This window comes from Macaca nemestrina, chromosome 4, assembly GCF_043159975.1.
Source record: "Macaca nemestrina isolate mMacNem1 chromosome 4, mMacNem.hap1, whole genome shotgun sequence".
NCBI classification, from domain to species: domain Eukaryota; kingdom Metazoa; phylum Chordata; class Mammalia; order Primates; family Cercopithecidae; genus Macaca; species Macaca nemestrina.
The window spans coordinates 188,970,590-188,986,133 of record NC_092128.1 but is presented as its reverse complement, the minus strand read 5'-3'; the positions used below and the strand labels follow the sequence as shown (position 1 = coordinate 188,986,133).

Sequence of the window (15,544 nt, the reverse complement as noted above, 5' to 3'; positions counted from 1 at the left end):
GTGGGTTCAAAGCCTTTATTGGGTCAGGGCTTGCTCCCGAGCTCAGGGGCCAGGCAGGTCAGGAGCCTGGGAGGGGTGCAGGGGGAGGGAGGCCAGGCAGCCTGCCTGGGGCCTGGGGACACCTGGGGCTGGGTGGGGTCTGGGGCTACGGGGATCCCGTGGGAGGAGCTGGAGGGGTGCGGGCCCGGGGCGTCCTCCGAGTGAGCAGCGGTGCTGGCTGTGCGGGACCCGGGCCCGCTTAGCACCATGGACGGGGTGGGCTCACGACCCTCGACTGCGGGGCCGGGTCGCGGTGCTAGCAGATCCAGCGGATGAAGCGGTCAAAGAAGCCGGGTTGCGCCAGGCTGTCGTAGTCCTTCTCACGGAACACGGCGGCGCGGTCGCCCAAGCTGAGCGTGGTGAGCACATCCATGTCCACGTCGCCGCCCACGGCCACCACGGTGGGCACCACGTTCTGCTTGCGCATGGAGTGCGCGGACTCGTGCAGGCTGTCGTTGCCCGTGACGCCGTCGGTGAGGAACACGAAGGACAGCTCCGCGTTCCTCCGGGCCCCACCACGCGCATTGCGCACGATGGCGTTGATGGCGTGCACCACGCCTGCGCCCACGTGCGAGAAGGAGTTCAGGTATTGTGCGGCCTCCAGCGCCTCGTGGATGGCTGTGAGGTTGTGGCTCAGCGGGAAGGCCACCTGCTGCTCGCCAGGGCCGCCGAACTGCAGCAGCGCCACGCGCGCGTTGAGGGGGTCGTCGTCCCGCCGGGCCAGCGTCAGCCGCCGTGCCACCTGCTCCACGAAGCGCCGGGCCTTGTGGAAGTTCTGCTCACCCAGCCGCTCGGAGCCGTCCAGCAGGAAGACGATGTCCACGGGCCGCTGCGTGCACTGTGCCACGGACAGCTCTGCGGGGAGACGCGGGTGGGGGCTGGGCGGAGGGGAGGCTGGCAGGGCCGGGCAGGCGCCAGCCCCGCACCTGCGCCCCTCCACTCGCACCCCACCTGCTGACCCCACAGACCGCTGGGCTCTGCGCGGGCATTTCTGCAGGGCAGCCCTGGGTGTGGGTCCTCAGCCCAAGCCCCTTTGAATTGGTACTGGCGGGAGCCACTGTCTCTTCTGGTGCTCCCAAGCCTGAGACCCTGAGGCAGGCCCCAGGCCCTGTCTGCCTGCTGAGTGCCATCCCCACCCGGGCTGCCCTCCTGGTGGCGGCCTGTATCTGCATCTTTTTGTGGCTCAAGAATTTGCTGCCCACAAAAAGGCCACTATCTGTGTGGTGTGGGAGGGACTTCAGGAGGACCCCGGCCCTGACACCCCCAGCCTGACCCCTCGCTGGCTGGGTCCTAGAGCTGCTCAGAACCCCTAGAGCTGGCCGGGCCACGTCCCTCCCAGAAAGACCAGGAGCCCCTGACCCTTCTGATTGGTCATGGTGGGGGGCAGTGGATACCGGGGCAGCCAGACCTTCTGCGGCCGCCCAGGTGGGCTCTGCCCTGACTCCTGTTACCAAGAGGGGCCCCCACCTGCCTGGGTGGTCACCAGCCCTGGGCATCCTGGACAGCTTGGGGGCCTAGCCATAGCCCAGGCCACCCACCACATGTGGGTGTCACGTGGGGTCAGGGACCACAGGACGGGACACGGACAGTCCACATGCTTGGACCCGGCCCTGCGGCCTCACCAGGACCTCAGCTCCTGGGATGGGGGAGGGGAGGGACACAGCCAGTTTCCCCAAGGGTGTCTGCTCCTCGGCCCAACCCCTGGATGTTGTCACAGCTGGTACATGAACCCCCAGGAATCCCTCAGGAGCAGGGTCCTGACCCCAGGAATGCACACGGAGGACACTGACCCGAAACTCAGCTGCCGGGGGCCCTGGAGGTGCAAAGGTCCAGCCCCGCAGGCAGTGGGCAAAGCCCTGAACACAGCAGTGTGACCTCATACTGCACTGCAGCTGTTATAGAATGCTTGAGACACGGACCTCGTCTGAGCACACACGAGCTGGCAGACGGGGTTCCCTCAGTGAGCTTATGAGTGACGCAGCTTATTCAGTGAAAGGAAGGGCAGCCTCCACATTAAGGCCACACCCAGGAACCGGCTTAAATGTCCAGAAACTTCTCAGGTACCACTGGGCTTCCCAAACCCCCTCCAAACTAATATTGTCACTGCTGTCAGCGCACACACGGAGACAGACATGCAGGGGGAAGCTGGTGTTGGCGGTCTCTCCATGTATCAGTGTCTGTGGGGCCTGGAGGAGACGGGGAAGCCGTGGGGGCCGGCCAGGCACAGGGAGGCTGAGGCTGTCAGGATGTCTGTGGACTCTGCTCTCCTTCTGTGGGGGATCCTTCATCCCCACAGTGGGAAGCCCATCCTGGCCTGCCCTGTGCAGCGGGTGTGGGGACGAGAACCTGGCCCCATGAGAAATGGTCACAGCCCTGCCCAGCAGGAGCCCAGCCTGGATGAAGCCTCAGAACGTCGGGGTCTGAGCTCGCTGTGGGGGCTGTGCCCTATGGATGGTGACCCCTGCTGCTCCCCAACATCGTGGCCCCCAGGGTTCTCTGCTCAGTCCTCCGAGGACAGCAGAGGTCGTGCCTGGTGGATGCTCCCCCGACTGCTTCTGGGGACCCAGAGGATGGGCTGGAAGGGTGCAGACACCCCGGGACCGGAGCTGCTGGCAGGCAGCTGTGTCCATTTGCCCCAATGGGCATGACACTGGCCCAGATAGGTCATGGTGCCAGGACCGCCAGGTTCCCCCAGGACTATCTGCTGCCCAACCCAAAGCCTTCACCCACCATAAGGTGGGCCATGAGCGCCCACGAGTCACGGTGTACGGGATTAGTGCCCACACCCAGCAAGGCTTAGCAGCCTTGGGGCCTGTTTCTGAGGCTCCACTGGAACCTGGTAGGGGAGACATTCTCCAGCGGGTGGGCTGCACCCTCCCTCAGCCACATCCCAGATGCACAGCAGCCCAGCTGGGCCACTAAGTAAGGGCCTCCAAAGACTTCCACGCCCCAGCACGGGAGCCTGCGAGGGTGACCTGAAGTGGCAAAGAAGGACTCTGCAGACGGGACTGAGTTAAGGGTCTTGTGAGGAGGTCATTCTGGACTTGGGGTGGGCCTTAAGTTCAATGACTGGTGTCCCTATAAATAGAGCGGCTACAGTAAGACGGAAGAGAGAGCGGAAGATGCAGCCACAGCAAGGGACATGGCAGCCACCAGGGTGGGAAGAGGCCGGAAGCTGCCCTGGAGCCCCTGGAGGGACTGTGGCCCCGCTGACCCCGATCCCAGACCTCTGGCCTCCACTGAGCGCCAGCCTGCAGGGGCAGCCCTGGGAAGTGAGCATGGCAGGGAGGGGCTGGCCCAGCTGGGCGGGCGCCCCAGTTTCAGCAGAGGGCCAACGCGGTCTCAGGGTCGCCCACGATGTCCCTGTGAACCAGCTTAAAGGTGTCAATGAACAGCTCCATCCAGTCCTGCCGCTCTACCCCGGTGGCGAACTTGGCCCGCTCGGCGGTGTAGACCAGCACGGCCACCAGCTGGGAGTAGGCGGCCGGGTCCTGTGTGAGCTCCGTGGCGTTTAGCAATTGTTGGATCAGGGGGATGGTCCTGGGGAAGGTGGCGTCCGGCCCCTCTTCCGTGCGGAGGAAGGTGACCGGGGACTCGCCGCCAGGCCACGGTGCATCTGCAAGGGAGCGTCCAGAGAAGACTTTAAGGCCTGTGGCGGGCGTGGGCCTAAAGCTCCTCCTCGGGCGGCCGCTTGGCGAGGCCAGAGTGAAGAGAGGCACTTGGGGCGGCAAGTTGGTGGAGATGCAAGTGGAGTGGTGTGTGGCTTGGCCTTGGCAGGAGGCATGGGGGCGGTGAGCACGGGGACGGTGAGCTGGCAGGGAGCTAGGAGACCCACACGGCAGCACCTTTGGGGGACACCACGGACCCCGAGAAAACCTTTCAGCACAAAACAGCTCTGTCCAAACCTGCGTCAGAGACGTGCCAAACGCCAGCAGGGCTTCCAGTGCCGCTGGCCCCGCTGCCAGGGAGACCCCAGCCACCCTTCAAGAGCCTGCCTAGGAAAGCTTGCGGTGGCAAACTCTTCCTCAGCCTCTCTAGGATGTGTCCTCTACACCCAGAACTGTCTTCCCCTGAGCAGACCTGGCCTCTGCCTTTTCTTTCCACCGAGTGGAGCTCAGGTTACGCTGCGGCCCCCATGCAGCTCTTATCGCTGAGTGGGCTCTGCCCTGGCTGCCTTCAGCTGCGTCCAGTTTGTTTCTCCGGCACCCTCTGGTCCCCATGCAACTGAGACCTCCACAGGCCTGGTGCAGGCCCAGGGTAGCTGGGCTTGAGGGTGGACAGGGCTGTCTGGAGAAGGCCAGGGCCAGGCCACAGCCAGTGGCGTCCACCCAGTGCCCAGGAGAGCCGAGGAGGATGCCTGGCCGTGCAGGCTGGTGAAAGCTGATTTAACACTGTCCCTGCTGTATCTCCTGGAGCCACAAGGTCGAGTTCACTTTGAAATTGCAAACAGCTTGAAAGGAGGATGAGCTCTGAGTGTGGTGGACGGGGTGTCAGGGAGCCGAGGGGAGGGGTTCTGGGGGGCTGCTCCCAGTCACTGTCAGGTCCTGGAGGCCTCAGAGGAGGCCAGAGCTTCAAGGGCCCCCGTGTCCTCCCTGGCTGCCTTCCCTGTGGTGCTCTGGTGGCCTGAGTGACCCCCTCCCAGGAGGGAGAACTGGCTCACCCCACGTCACCATCTTGGCCCCACGAGGCCCACATCACCCTGAGGCCAGAACCAGAGACGTCGTAAGAAAGGAAAAGTGCAGGCCCATACCCCTGAGGAGCACAGACCCTCAGGCAGGCATCAGCAAATCAGGGCCCACACGCATAAACAGAGCCACACGCCATGGCCAGGTGGGTTCGTCCCAGGCGTGCAAGGCTGGCTCAGCATCGGAAATTCAATGAGGCTCAACGGGCTCACTCCCAATCACAATGGCAGGCTAAAGAGGAAAGGTCACGTGACATCCACAGACGCAGAGAAAGGCCCTGACAAGACGCAGCGCCCACTCACGAGAGAACCCGGGGTGGAGGGGAGGCTGCAGCGCCCACTCACACTGGACCCCAGAGTGGAGGGGAAGCCACGGTGCCCACTCACGAGAACCCGGAGTGGAGGGGAGGCCGCAGCGCCCACTCACGAGAGAACCCGGGGTGGAGGGGAGGCCGCAGCGCCCACTCACGAGAGAACCTGGGGTGGAGGGGAGGCCACAGCGCCCACTCACAAGAGAACCGGGGGTGGAGGCCGCAGCACCCGCTCACGCTGGACCCCAGAGTGGACGGGAGGCCGCAGCGCCCACTCACGAGAGAACCCGGGGTGGAAGGGAGGCCGCAGCAACCACTCACGCTGGACCCCGGGGTGGAGGGGAGGCCGCAATGCCCACTCACGCTGGACCCCGGGGTGGAGGGGAGGGGAAGGCCTCCATCTGGTAGAGAGCAAAGCGCCCACAGTGAACATTGCCGTGTCGCCCATCATGGGGTCCTGAGACTTCCTTGCCCCATCAGGGACGAGGGGCTGGGTGGAGGGGCCAAGGTCTGGTTCCTGCCCTCAGGGTCCAGCTGCCCCTGGTGCTGGTGCAGGCCCTGGCAGACCCTGAGAGAGGACGCCCACGCCTTGGCGGCAGAGGCACAGCCCACTGTATTGTGGGACCAGAGGCTGCCCACCTGCTGAAGGGCAACAGATCCAGATGCAAACTCCAGGTTCTGTCGGAGCACGTGTGGGGAACCCTGGCCCCGAGTCCACAGCTCCTCCCTGGGGCAGCCTCAGGGCCTGTGAATGTGGCCCAGCGCACCCACCGGAAGTTCCCCATGGAAAGCCTGAACGCACACCCTGACCCGAGTGCTGAGGAAGTGCTGACTTCGCACTGCAGACCCCGAGCTTTTGTCCCCGTGGTCCTCCAGGTCGGACCCTCCCACCCGTCTCCACGGCGTCCCCACCTTGATGCTTCTGGAGGGGACGGTTCACGGAGGGGGACTCCTGTGGGCCCAGTTACGGTGCAGCAGTCACTGTGGGGGCAGCACCATGTCCAGCAGAGCCTGGATGGCACCCCCAGCCCTGGGCACTGGCAGAACCTCTGCCTTGGGCACCCCCAGCTCCAGCTTCACATCCACGTGGGCCACATCCAGGACACGGGTTCCCCCACTCCCAGAGATGAAAGCCACGGCCACAGCTCCGAGGCAGGCCAGGGTCGGAGCAAGACCTGCTGGCGCTGGTGGGTGTCAGTGCCTCTGCCCTGGGATGGTTTCACTCACTGAATCCAGGGCTTCCTCCGAGTGGCACAGGCATGGCCAGCCCATGGGAGTTGGGCGGCAGCTGAGGGAGACTGCAAGGTCTCCTCATGGAGACCTTGGTGGGTGATGGGCCTTCAAGACCAGTGGCCACACGCTAAGCACAGAGCCAGGCCAGCAGCAACCGCCCCATGGCCTGACGATGCGGTTCCTGTATTTCCGGGAGCCTGCCCTCCCCGAGCCCCTCCTTTCCTGCGCTGCCGTCCTGCTGTCCCGGGGGCATCTCACTAAGGAGCAGCCTCTGTGGCTTCGCTGCCCGCTGGGTCCCTGCATGGCCCCTCCCCCAGCCCGGCCCTTGAGGAGGAACGGGGCTGCTCTGCTAGTCTGGGGTGGGGGGCTCGGGGTGCCCTGCATTACCTGTTTGGCAGGGAAGGTCTGGGCACACGATCTGAGGGTCTGAAAGAGAGGAGAGAGGCCGGGCCAGGGTCAGTCCCTAGCGAGCCCTCAGTGGCCGTCCACTGATCTGCCCAGACAGGCTCAGGGTGCAGCTGGCCTCTGCCATGCAGCCCCGAGAGGAACCGACTCCTTCCCATCCAAGCCCAGTGTCCTGGGCTGCACATTTGTCCCTCGGGTGAGGGGTGTCCCTGGGGCCGGCGCTAGACAGCGGCTGGGGCCTGCTGCTCCTCGGCCGACTGCCCCACGCCTGCACGCTCACCCGGGCAGAGGACGTCCTCCATGTCGTCAATGAACTTCTCAGCCACCAGGTCGGAGAACAGCGTCATGTTGCGCACCTGCTGTGGCTTGTCGCAGGCTATGGAGTACAGGTTCTCGCTCTCGTGCTTCTCGTGGAACATGTCCCCAATGCCGATGGCCGTCACTGTGACGTCGCGGTCACACAGCGCCCGCAGGTTGAGGTCATCATCCCGAGGGTCGTGGCGCCCGTCCGTGATGACCACCGCAAACACGCGTGTTTTCTGGCGCCGGCTCTCCTTGATGAGGCGGTCGTAGGCAAACTTGAGGGCCGAGGGTGTCCAGGTGCCGCCTGCGATCCACTCGAGGTTCTTGACGGCCTCCTTAAAGCTCGACAGGGAGTCGATGCGTTCGTCGTCCAGCTGGATGGCCTCGAAGGTGCCCTCGTGGCTGTACTGCACCACGCCCACGCGCGTCCCTGTGAGCCGCACGCGAGGCCGTCGCCGGAGGCCCGGGGGCTGGGGCGTCCCCGGCCGTGCAGAGCCCTCGTCGGAGGGACGTGTCTGGACTTCTCCCGTCCCATCGCCTCCCACGCCCCGCCCGGCCCCTCTGCCGTGCCTGCGCCCGCCCCTGCCGCGCTGACCTGTCTCGGACTTGGGGTCCTTCGCGATGGCGCCCAGCCTGTTGACCACGTTGATGACGAAGTTCTTCTCCAGCGTGAAGTTGGTGTACCCGATGCTCTCGGAGCTGTCGATGACGAAGACGACGTCCAGGGCGCCACAGCGCTTCTCGCAGTCTGGGGGTGGCAGGGTCAGCAGGGGGCACCGGGGAGGGAGGCCTCAGACCCCAGGGCCGGGCGCACATGCGGGACCCGGCGATGACCCGGCCCTGCCCGCCCTCCACCCGGCGCATGGGCCCCGACCCCACCGTGGGCAGTGCTCACCGCAGCACCCGCAGGTCTCCCTCACGTAGGTCATGACGTCACACTCCTGCAATGCACGCGTCAGGCAGGGCAGGGCCGGCCCCCCCCGCCCCAGAGGAGCTTCCACAGCAAGGTCCTGGCCTGGGGGCCCCGGGACATTCCAGCCCACGTGGGGAGGCTGGTCGGGTCCTGTCCCTGCCAACCTCGCTGCCGCCCTCCTCCCCCCACCAACCTTGCCCTGTGACCTCCTCCACTGACCTTGCCCTGCTGACCTCCCCCCGCCCCGCTGCTCTTGGTTTCTAGTTTTGGCAGGAGAAGGACACTGGTTCTGCCCCATGTGACACCTACCGTCAGGCCGGGGTCTCCAGGGGGTCCAGGCTCACCCTGGGGAGGGAAGGATGAGGCTGAGACGCCGGGGCCAAGGCTGAGCGGCCAAATCACTCCCAGGCCACTGTCCACTGAAATGTGGGTCCACCATGGGTGGAACCATGAGGCTTGGGTGCGCGTTGGCAAGGCAGGCCGGGGGCTGAGGTCTGGAGGGCACGGGGACTGGCCAGCCACCTACCTCGGGTCCTGGGACTCCTCTTGGCCCCCGAGGGCCTGGCTCACCAGGGGGACCAGGATCCGCCTGAGAAGGAACAAGGACAGGTAGGCTTCAGTGGCCACAGGGACAGTCTCTGCACCCAGCAGGGCCCTGTGCTGTCCCCAACCACGGGTCCTGCCTTGGGGGGGCCTGACAGGTGCAAGGAGGAAGATGAGGCTGTGCCCCCACCTTCCCTGTGCTGGCACTGGAGCTGGGAAGGCTGTGAGTGGCCACCGTCAGAGCCTGGCCCATCAGAGGAGTAGGGGACTGGCAGAGCTGAGTGTCCCAGAAATGGCAGCTAAAACAGCTCATTCCAATCCATGGCTATTCTACCCCATTATCAGGTACCCACCAATTCCACGCCCACCCAATCACCCATCCATCCAGCCACCCACTCACCCATCCATCCATCCGTTCACCCACCCACTAACCCATCCATCCATCCTCTATCCACACACCCACCCATCCATTTATCCACCCACCCACTAACCTATCCATCCATCCTCTGTCCAGCCACCCATCTATCCATCCACTCATCTATCCACCCACTCATCTATCCACCCACCCACTCACCCATCCATCCATCCATCCATCCTCCCTCTATCCACCCACTCATCTATCCACCCACCCACTCACCCACACATCTACTCATTCACCCACCTATCCATCCATCCATCCATCCACCCACCCACCCATTCATCCACTCATCCACCCACCCACCCATCCATCCATCCATCCTCCCATCCTCCCATCCATCCATTTGCCTACCCCCATCCGCTTGCCCATCCATCCATTCTCTACCCACTCACTCATCTATCCACCCATCCATCCATCCATCATTATCCATCCCTCGTCTTATGCTCACTCAGTTCCAGATCAACCTGCAGTCCTGGTTAAACCCTTGGCCAGCCTGGGGAGTTGGAGGTACAGAGCACCTGCTGGGGGATATCTGTGGGGAGGACCCTGGGGAGGGGATGCTGGGAGCGGATGCTGTGTGTGGGACATTGGGGAGGGGACCCTTGGGGAATGCTGTGTGTGGGAACTCTGAGGGGAATGCTATGTGGAGGGACCTTTGGGGGGAGGGGACCCTGGTGGGGACGCTGTGTGGGGGGTGCTGGGGAGGGGACCCTGGTGGGGACGCTGTGTGGGGGATGCTGTGGGGGGGGTCGCTGGGGAGGGGACCCTGGTGGGGGACGCTGTGTGGGGGATGCTGTGGGGGGGGTCGCTGGGGAGGGGACCCTGGTGGGTGATGCTGTGTGGGAGGATGCTGTGTGAGGGGTGCTGGGGAGTGGACTCCGGGGGATGCTGGAAGTGAGGGTGGGTGGAAGGAGGAGGACCTTGAGCCAGCCGTCCCCTTCAGGAAGGTGGGGGTGGTGCTCATGGCTGGGGCCAAGTTGCCTGGCATCCTCCCGTACTCTCAGATGCACACGATCAGCCTCAGGGCCCCTCCCTGCCTCTGCCCAGCTGCTGTGGGCTTCGGGACGGTGATACTCACAGGCTCTCCTTTCTCTCCTTTCCTCCCAGGTTCTCCTTTCAAGCCAAAGTCGCCTCGGCCGCCCTGTGACAGGGGACACGTGTTAGCCTGGGACAGATGATTTATCTCTACCAGGGACACCAGTGAGATTTTTACGTGGAAAAATCGATCTGGCATTTTGGGATCATTTAAATGGGAATATCTATGTGGTTTTTTGGCAAAGCCTGAACTTTGGTTGGAAAGGGACCAGCCAGTGGCCGGTGGCTCCCTCAGAGCTCAGCATAGGTGTCATGGCTGGGCCTTGGGGAGCCAGGACCATCCCAAGACAGGGATGGTCCTGTCAGTGACGGTGGGTGCTGTGTTCCCAGCAATAGTGGGTGGGCATGCAGACCCCCACCCCGGGTGGGCACAGGTGGCCGGGACCCACATGTACCTCGGGGCCACGTGGGCCCGGCTCGCCTTTGTCTCCCTGTGAAGCAAACAGAAGTCAGGGTGACTCAGCCTCAGACCCAGTGCTCCTTCCTCCCTCTGGGCAGCTTTCTGCAGCCGTTTCCCTCCTTTGCTTATGCACACTCTGGGTGAGGCCACTGTGCTGCGTTCTGAGCCACACTCTTCTCCTGATGCTGCGCTGGACCTGTCCTTCGCTGAGTCACCCAGAGCCTTCTCACCACTCCGTCCCCTAGGAGGGACCTCACACTTTCTTCTGCACCGAGGAGGCCTTGAGGGAACTACTAGGAACCTTCAGGGCCCTTGGGACAATGTCCACCCCCTCCTGGGAGCTGCCATCCCAGGCTGTGACTCACAGGTGCTCCTCGGGGTCCTGGGTAGCTGAATCCAGGCCTGCCGGGGTCTCCCTGGAGGAGGACGTTGAGTCGGTCAGCATGGTCATAGGATGGGGTGGGGCCGGGGGGCTGTGCTCAACAGGGCCCAAGGTGCACACTGGGGTAGAAGTGGGCTGGGGGTGCTGTCCAGGGCTGGCTGTGAGCAGGGGCCTGGCAGAGCCAACCTCGCCTTGTGCATCTCCAGTTGGGGCTGGATGTGCCTAGAGACCCAGGAGCTGCCGCCTGCCCACACATGCGGAGGACCCTGCTCAGGCCACATGGCTGCCCTCAGGCCCTGCCTCAGGAAGGATGCGCCAGCCACACCCAAGGGTCACCGATGAAGAGGAGAGCCGGGGGGCTTCCTGGACCCTGGAGGCATCCCCTCTCTCCAGAGCGGAGAACAGGAGGCAGAGGCCCGGCCTGAGGCACGTCTGCTGGCAACAGGGGCCCCAGGCCGGCCCCCTGTCCTGCTCCTCAGGCAGCTGCCCTGAACCCCCAACACATCCTGCTGGAGGAGGAGCACGTACCTTGGGGCCTGGCTGTCCTGAGTCTCCACGGGGTCCTGCATCACCGGGGTCTCCCCGAGATCCCTGAGGGCAGGAGAGAAATTCAGAAGTCACCACAGGCAGGGACTGGCCATGCCCAGGGGTCACCTGACATGCTCCGTCCAGCCCTGAGCATCAGGGCATATGGCCCCAGCTCCTCCTGCTGCCTGTGGGGGCCGTGGACCCCTGTCTTGAGGGTCCCAGCTCCTCCTTTCCCCGTGGCCCATCCAGGCCCTCAGGCCCACCGCTTTGCCCCTGACTCCCCCACCTGGGTCCTTCAGGGCAGAATGAGGGGCTGGGGCTGAGAGTGGGTATGAGGTACTTGGGGTCTAGGGGAGCAGGTCCTGGCTTCTGAGGCCAGGCCCTGCTGCCTGGGTTTCCTATGGGGACAGTGGCTGGCTCCAGCCTGTCCCCACACGGACAGGGAAACCCGAGTGGTGCCACAAAGAGGTCATGGACATGGGGTCAGAGGGCGCCAGGGTCCCACCTCTAGCCGTGGGGTCAGAGGGCACAGGGGTCCCACCTCTAGCCATGGGGTCAGAGGGCACAGGGGTCCCACCTCTAGCCGTGGGGTCAGAGGGCACCGGGGTCCCACCTCTAGCCGTGGGGTCAGAGGGCACCAGGGTCCCACCTCTAGCCGTGGGGTCAGAGGGCACCGGGGTCCCACCTCTAGCCGTGGGGCTTCAGGTTCCCACACTGACCTGGTTTCCGGGCTCCCCAAGAGCCCCCTGGGGGCCTCTGGGTCCAGGCAAGCCTCGGTCTCCCTGGAAGAAAGGGGAGGAGTTTGGGGTCCTCTTGACTGACAGTGGCACCCTGGAGACCCCGATATCAATCCTGTGGACACTACAGGGCTTCGGGGGTAAGAGATGGGTCTGGCCCGGGCCCCTGTGACCCTCCTGGAGGTTGAGGCTCCACTTGACCTTCAGCCCTGACCACACTGCGTGGAGTAGGCCAGGTTCTGGGTGCAGTCCCCGCCTAAGCACCCCTACCTTGGGGTGCAGCACCCACCTGGGTTCCCAACCTTGGGGAGCAGTCCTGGGCCACCTTACCTTGGGGTGCAGCCACCCTGGGCCCCCTTACCTTGGGGTACAGCACCCATCCTCCATTACCTTGAGGTGCAGCCCCCTCCACCACACCTTGGGGTGCAGCCTCCCTGGGCCTCCCTACATTGAGGTGCAGCCCCCCTCACCCCCCTACCTTGGGGTACACCTCCCCTGCCCCCCTACCTTGGCTCCTTTGTTGCCAACCTCTCCAGCCAGGCCGCGGGGCCCCTCAGGGCCAGGGTCCCCCTGTGGGAAGGGAAGGGAGGCCCCATGAGTCTCAGCTGAGGCCTCCAGCCTGGGTCCCACGTGAGAGGCGGGTGTGGCCGGGGTTGGGGAAGGGGCCTGAGAGGAAGACCCGTCTGTCCAGGGGGACACGGACCAGTCGACTGTTTCACCCACAGCCCTTCCCGGTGCCTGTAGCTGCTGCTCTGAGCATGGGGTCTCTTGGTCCCCCTGAGGCCACCCACACGTGGGTAAGACCTTGTCCACCGCCCGGGAGGAAGCCCCTTCACCTGATGTCGAGGGGAGCTGGTGGCCGGGGTTTTGCCACACAGCCCTTCAGCATCACCCCTGAGGTCACGGGCCTGTGCCTCAGTGGGCCGGGGGTATGAGCGGTGCCTGCACAGCCGTGTGGGGTGTGCCTGGGCGGGTAGTGGAGCTCCCTCAGCAGGGAATGGGGTGTGGGGACCTCCAGGCTGCGTTCCCAGACTCTACAGGAGTGTCCCCTGGAGGGTGAGGCCCTGGAGTTCTATCGTTCTCTGGGAGGAACGGGGTTGGGGCCCTCATCAGGAGGGCCCATGGGCACCACAGCGAGACCCTGTGGCACCTCCACACAAGGACTCACCTTCTCCCCCTTGGGGCCGTCGCTGCCTGGGCTGCCCTTGGTGCCGGGGTCTCCCCTGCGCCCCTGCAGAGAACAGGCGTGTGGGTGAGGGAGGGGGCTGAGCACAAGCCCAGAGGCCCGGGAGGGTGGGAGCTGTGCCGGGGCCGATGCTGCTTCTCTGCAGGAGGGCTCTGCTTCCCAACGGCCTCAGCCTGCGCCGGTGGCTCTGCTACCAGCCATCATCCCTATGTTGACCTGCCTGGGCCTCCCCTCTAAGTTCAGCCCTGGGGGTACCCGTGGAGTGGTCTGGGTCCACTTCTCAGGAAGATGGCGGCCTGGCTGTGCCTTGCCAGCAGGGGGTCCTGCCTACAGCCCAGGTGCCCTTCCCCCATGGTCCTCCTCAAGCTGCAAGGAGGATGCTCAGAGCGGGGCCCTGAGGCGGGGGTGCGAGGGACTCACCGGCTCGCCTTTGGGTCCACGGGGCCCAGGCCCACCCTTGGCTCCCTTCACACCAGGACTTCCTGGGGCTCCATTGTTGCCTTGATACCCCTGAGGAAGGAGGAGACAGCACAGTCACCCAGAGGCAGGGGCCACAGCAGGGCCTGACCCTGGGCCCTCAGGCACTGTCATGCCTGTCCGTGTGTGGTGTGGAGCCCCTACTGTCTTCCAGCGGAATCCACTTGCCAGGCACGTGGGGCCCTGCAGGGTCCCCTGGAGCTTGTCCAGCCTCGTGAGGAGGACACAGGTCAGAGCGGTTGGTGGCTCAGGGCACATGGCCTGTCCTTCCTGTCCCTCCCCATGTCCCCAGAGCCCAATGGGGAACCATGGTGACAGCAGAGACGGTGGCCAGTGTGACCGTCCATCTGGGCCATGGGCGTGAGTGTGGCCAGCTCAGCTGCAGGTGAAGAGGCAGAGGGGCTCACCTTGCTTCCCTTCGCCCCGATGTCTCCCGGGGGCCCTCTGCGTCCTGGGCGGCCAGGGTCCCCCTGGAAGGGTTTGCAGAATCAGCCTCACGTCTTTTGGCAGGGGAAGGGGGTGCAGGATGCCCAGCGGTGGGGCAGGACCCACAGTCGGGCTTGGGTCTGCACCTCCCTGATGTCCGCAGGGCACCTCGGATGCCAGATGCTGGCTGGGGGCTGCCGGAACCTCCGTGCCAGCCGAGGGCAGAGTGTGTGTCACGGGCAGGACGCCCGTGCATCTGCACAGGGGACTCAGCCAGACTTGGGCTCGGGCTGAGGGGAGGTGGATCGGAAGTGGGAAGCCCTGGGTCCAAGTGCCAGGCTCCCAGAGAAAAGCCCTTGGGGATCCTGGGGCCGCCAGGGATGGGGCGATACTGCAGGCAGCCCAGGAGGGCAGAGCCCCTGTGGCAGGAACATTCCCATGGGGAGCTCCAGGAGGTGTGGGTGGGGCTCCCACCTGGGAGGAGGTGGGTTTGTTGCTGAGGCTTAGGTGGGCAGTGGTAGAGCTGCCCCAAGCCGGATGTACAGCCCTGGGTTAGACGCAAGCTGATGAAGCAGTGGGCAGGGTACCCCCCATTGCGTCCCACGGCCGTTGAGTCCTCACTGACCAGTGTTTCAGGAAAGGCCCTCTCTGCTCAGCTTCTCAGCTGGGGCTGCCTCCAGGAGGCCCCTCTCGGTGGGGGGCAGGGGAACCCCTGGAAGCTGGTGACCCCACTTTCCCTGGCCGGCCTGCATCTTGACAAGGTCACTTACCTTGCCGCCTTGGTCTCCTCGCTCCCCCGGACTCCCTGCTTCCCCTGGGTAACCATCGGGGCCCTGAGAGAGGAGTGAGAGGTGGAGCTCAGCACACGGTGGGTGAGGTTCTCCCCATGAGCCAGGGCCCAAGTACCCCATTGTCCCAGCCTGGGAGGCACCTCCCACCCTCGCTGTGAGGCCCCAGGCTCAGTGACGGAGAGGCCAGGCCCAGATCTGCTGCTCAGGGAAATGGAGCTGTCCAGTGACACTGAAGCTTAAGACGCATCAGGTCTCCAGGCCACGGGGATCCGCCAGGAGCTCCCAGGGGGAATTCCTTATATAACTCAGACCCAGCAGAACGCTGGGCTGGGGGTGCTGGGCTGCCGGGAGAACCCAAGCTCCCGTTGTAGCAGCAACCACTCTCCCGCCCAGTCAGGCACCCATACCCCCTGAGCCGAGGCTGAAGGAGGGGTGCAAACGGCCCTTACCCGGTTTCCGGGGTCTCCCTTGCAACCAGGAGGTCCGATGCGCCCCAGCTTGCCCTGAAGGAGAAGGGGGCAGGAGGAGTCTCAGGCCAGGGTTCTGGGGTCCGTGTGTGCCAATGACCAAGGCACAGCCCGCCCGGTTCTGCCCCTGAGCTGCAGCGTTCTCTTCCCAGCACACGGGCGCACACATGAGGCCATGGCTGTTGTGCAGCTGTCTCCAGGGAGGC

General features: G+C 64.8%; 1 protein-coding gene across 2 annotated transcripts in view; it reads right to left on the bottom strand.

Annotated features, from left to right (window-relative positions):
• The window catches only part of LOC105472481 (collagen type VI alpha 2 chain), a 35,576-nt gene continuing 20,032 nt past the window's right edge, over positions 1 to 15,544 (bottom strand). Inside the window, exons 11-28 of one of the 2 annotated variants that reach the window (XM_011725747.3) lie at positions 15,321 to 15,374; positions 14,851 to 14,913; positions 14,062 to 14,124; positions 13,598 to 13,687; positions 13,160 to 13,222; positions 12,499 to 12,561; positions 11,974 to 12,036; positions 11,255 to 11,317; positions 10,710 to 10,760; positions 10,340 to 10,375; positions 9,928 to 9,990; positions 8,415 to 8,477; positions 8,198 to 8,233; positions 7,871 to 7,916; positions 7,571 to 7,723; positions 6,953 to 7,405; positions 6,655 to 6,693; positions 1 to 894 (exon numbers count right to left, since the gene is read on the bottom strand). In XM_011725747.3, coding sequence (XP_011724049.1) covers positions 296 to 894; positions 6,655 to 6,693; positions 6,953 to 7,405; positions 7,571 to 7,723; positions 7,871 to 7,916; positions 8,198 to 8,233; positions 8,415 to 8,477; positions 9,928 to 9,990; positions 10,340 to 10,375; positions 10,710 to 10,760; positions 11,255 to 11,317; positions 11,974 to 12,036; positions 12,499 to 12,561; positions 13,160 to 13,222; positions 13,598 to 13,687; positions 14,062 to 14,124; positions 14,851 to 14,913; positions 15,321 to 15,374 — 2,061 coding nt within the window. In that variant the 3' untranslated portion in view covers positions 1 to 295. Of the gene's footprint in view, positions 895 to 3,047; positions 3,656 to 6,654; positions 6,694 to 6,952; positions 7,406 to 7,570; positions 7,724 to 7,870; positions 7,917 to 8,197; positions 8,234 to 8,414; positions 8,478 to 9,927; positions 9,991 to 10,339; positions 10,376 to 10,709; positions 10,761 to 11,254; positions 11,318 to 11,973; positions 12,037 to 12,498; positions 12,562 to 13,159; positions 13,223 to 13,597; positions 13,688 to 14,061; positions 14,125 to 14,850; positions 14,914 to 15,320; positions 15,375 to 15,544 lie in introns of those variants that run through there. The other variant, XM_011725748.2, reaches the window with a different exon arrangement.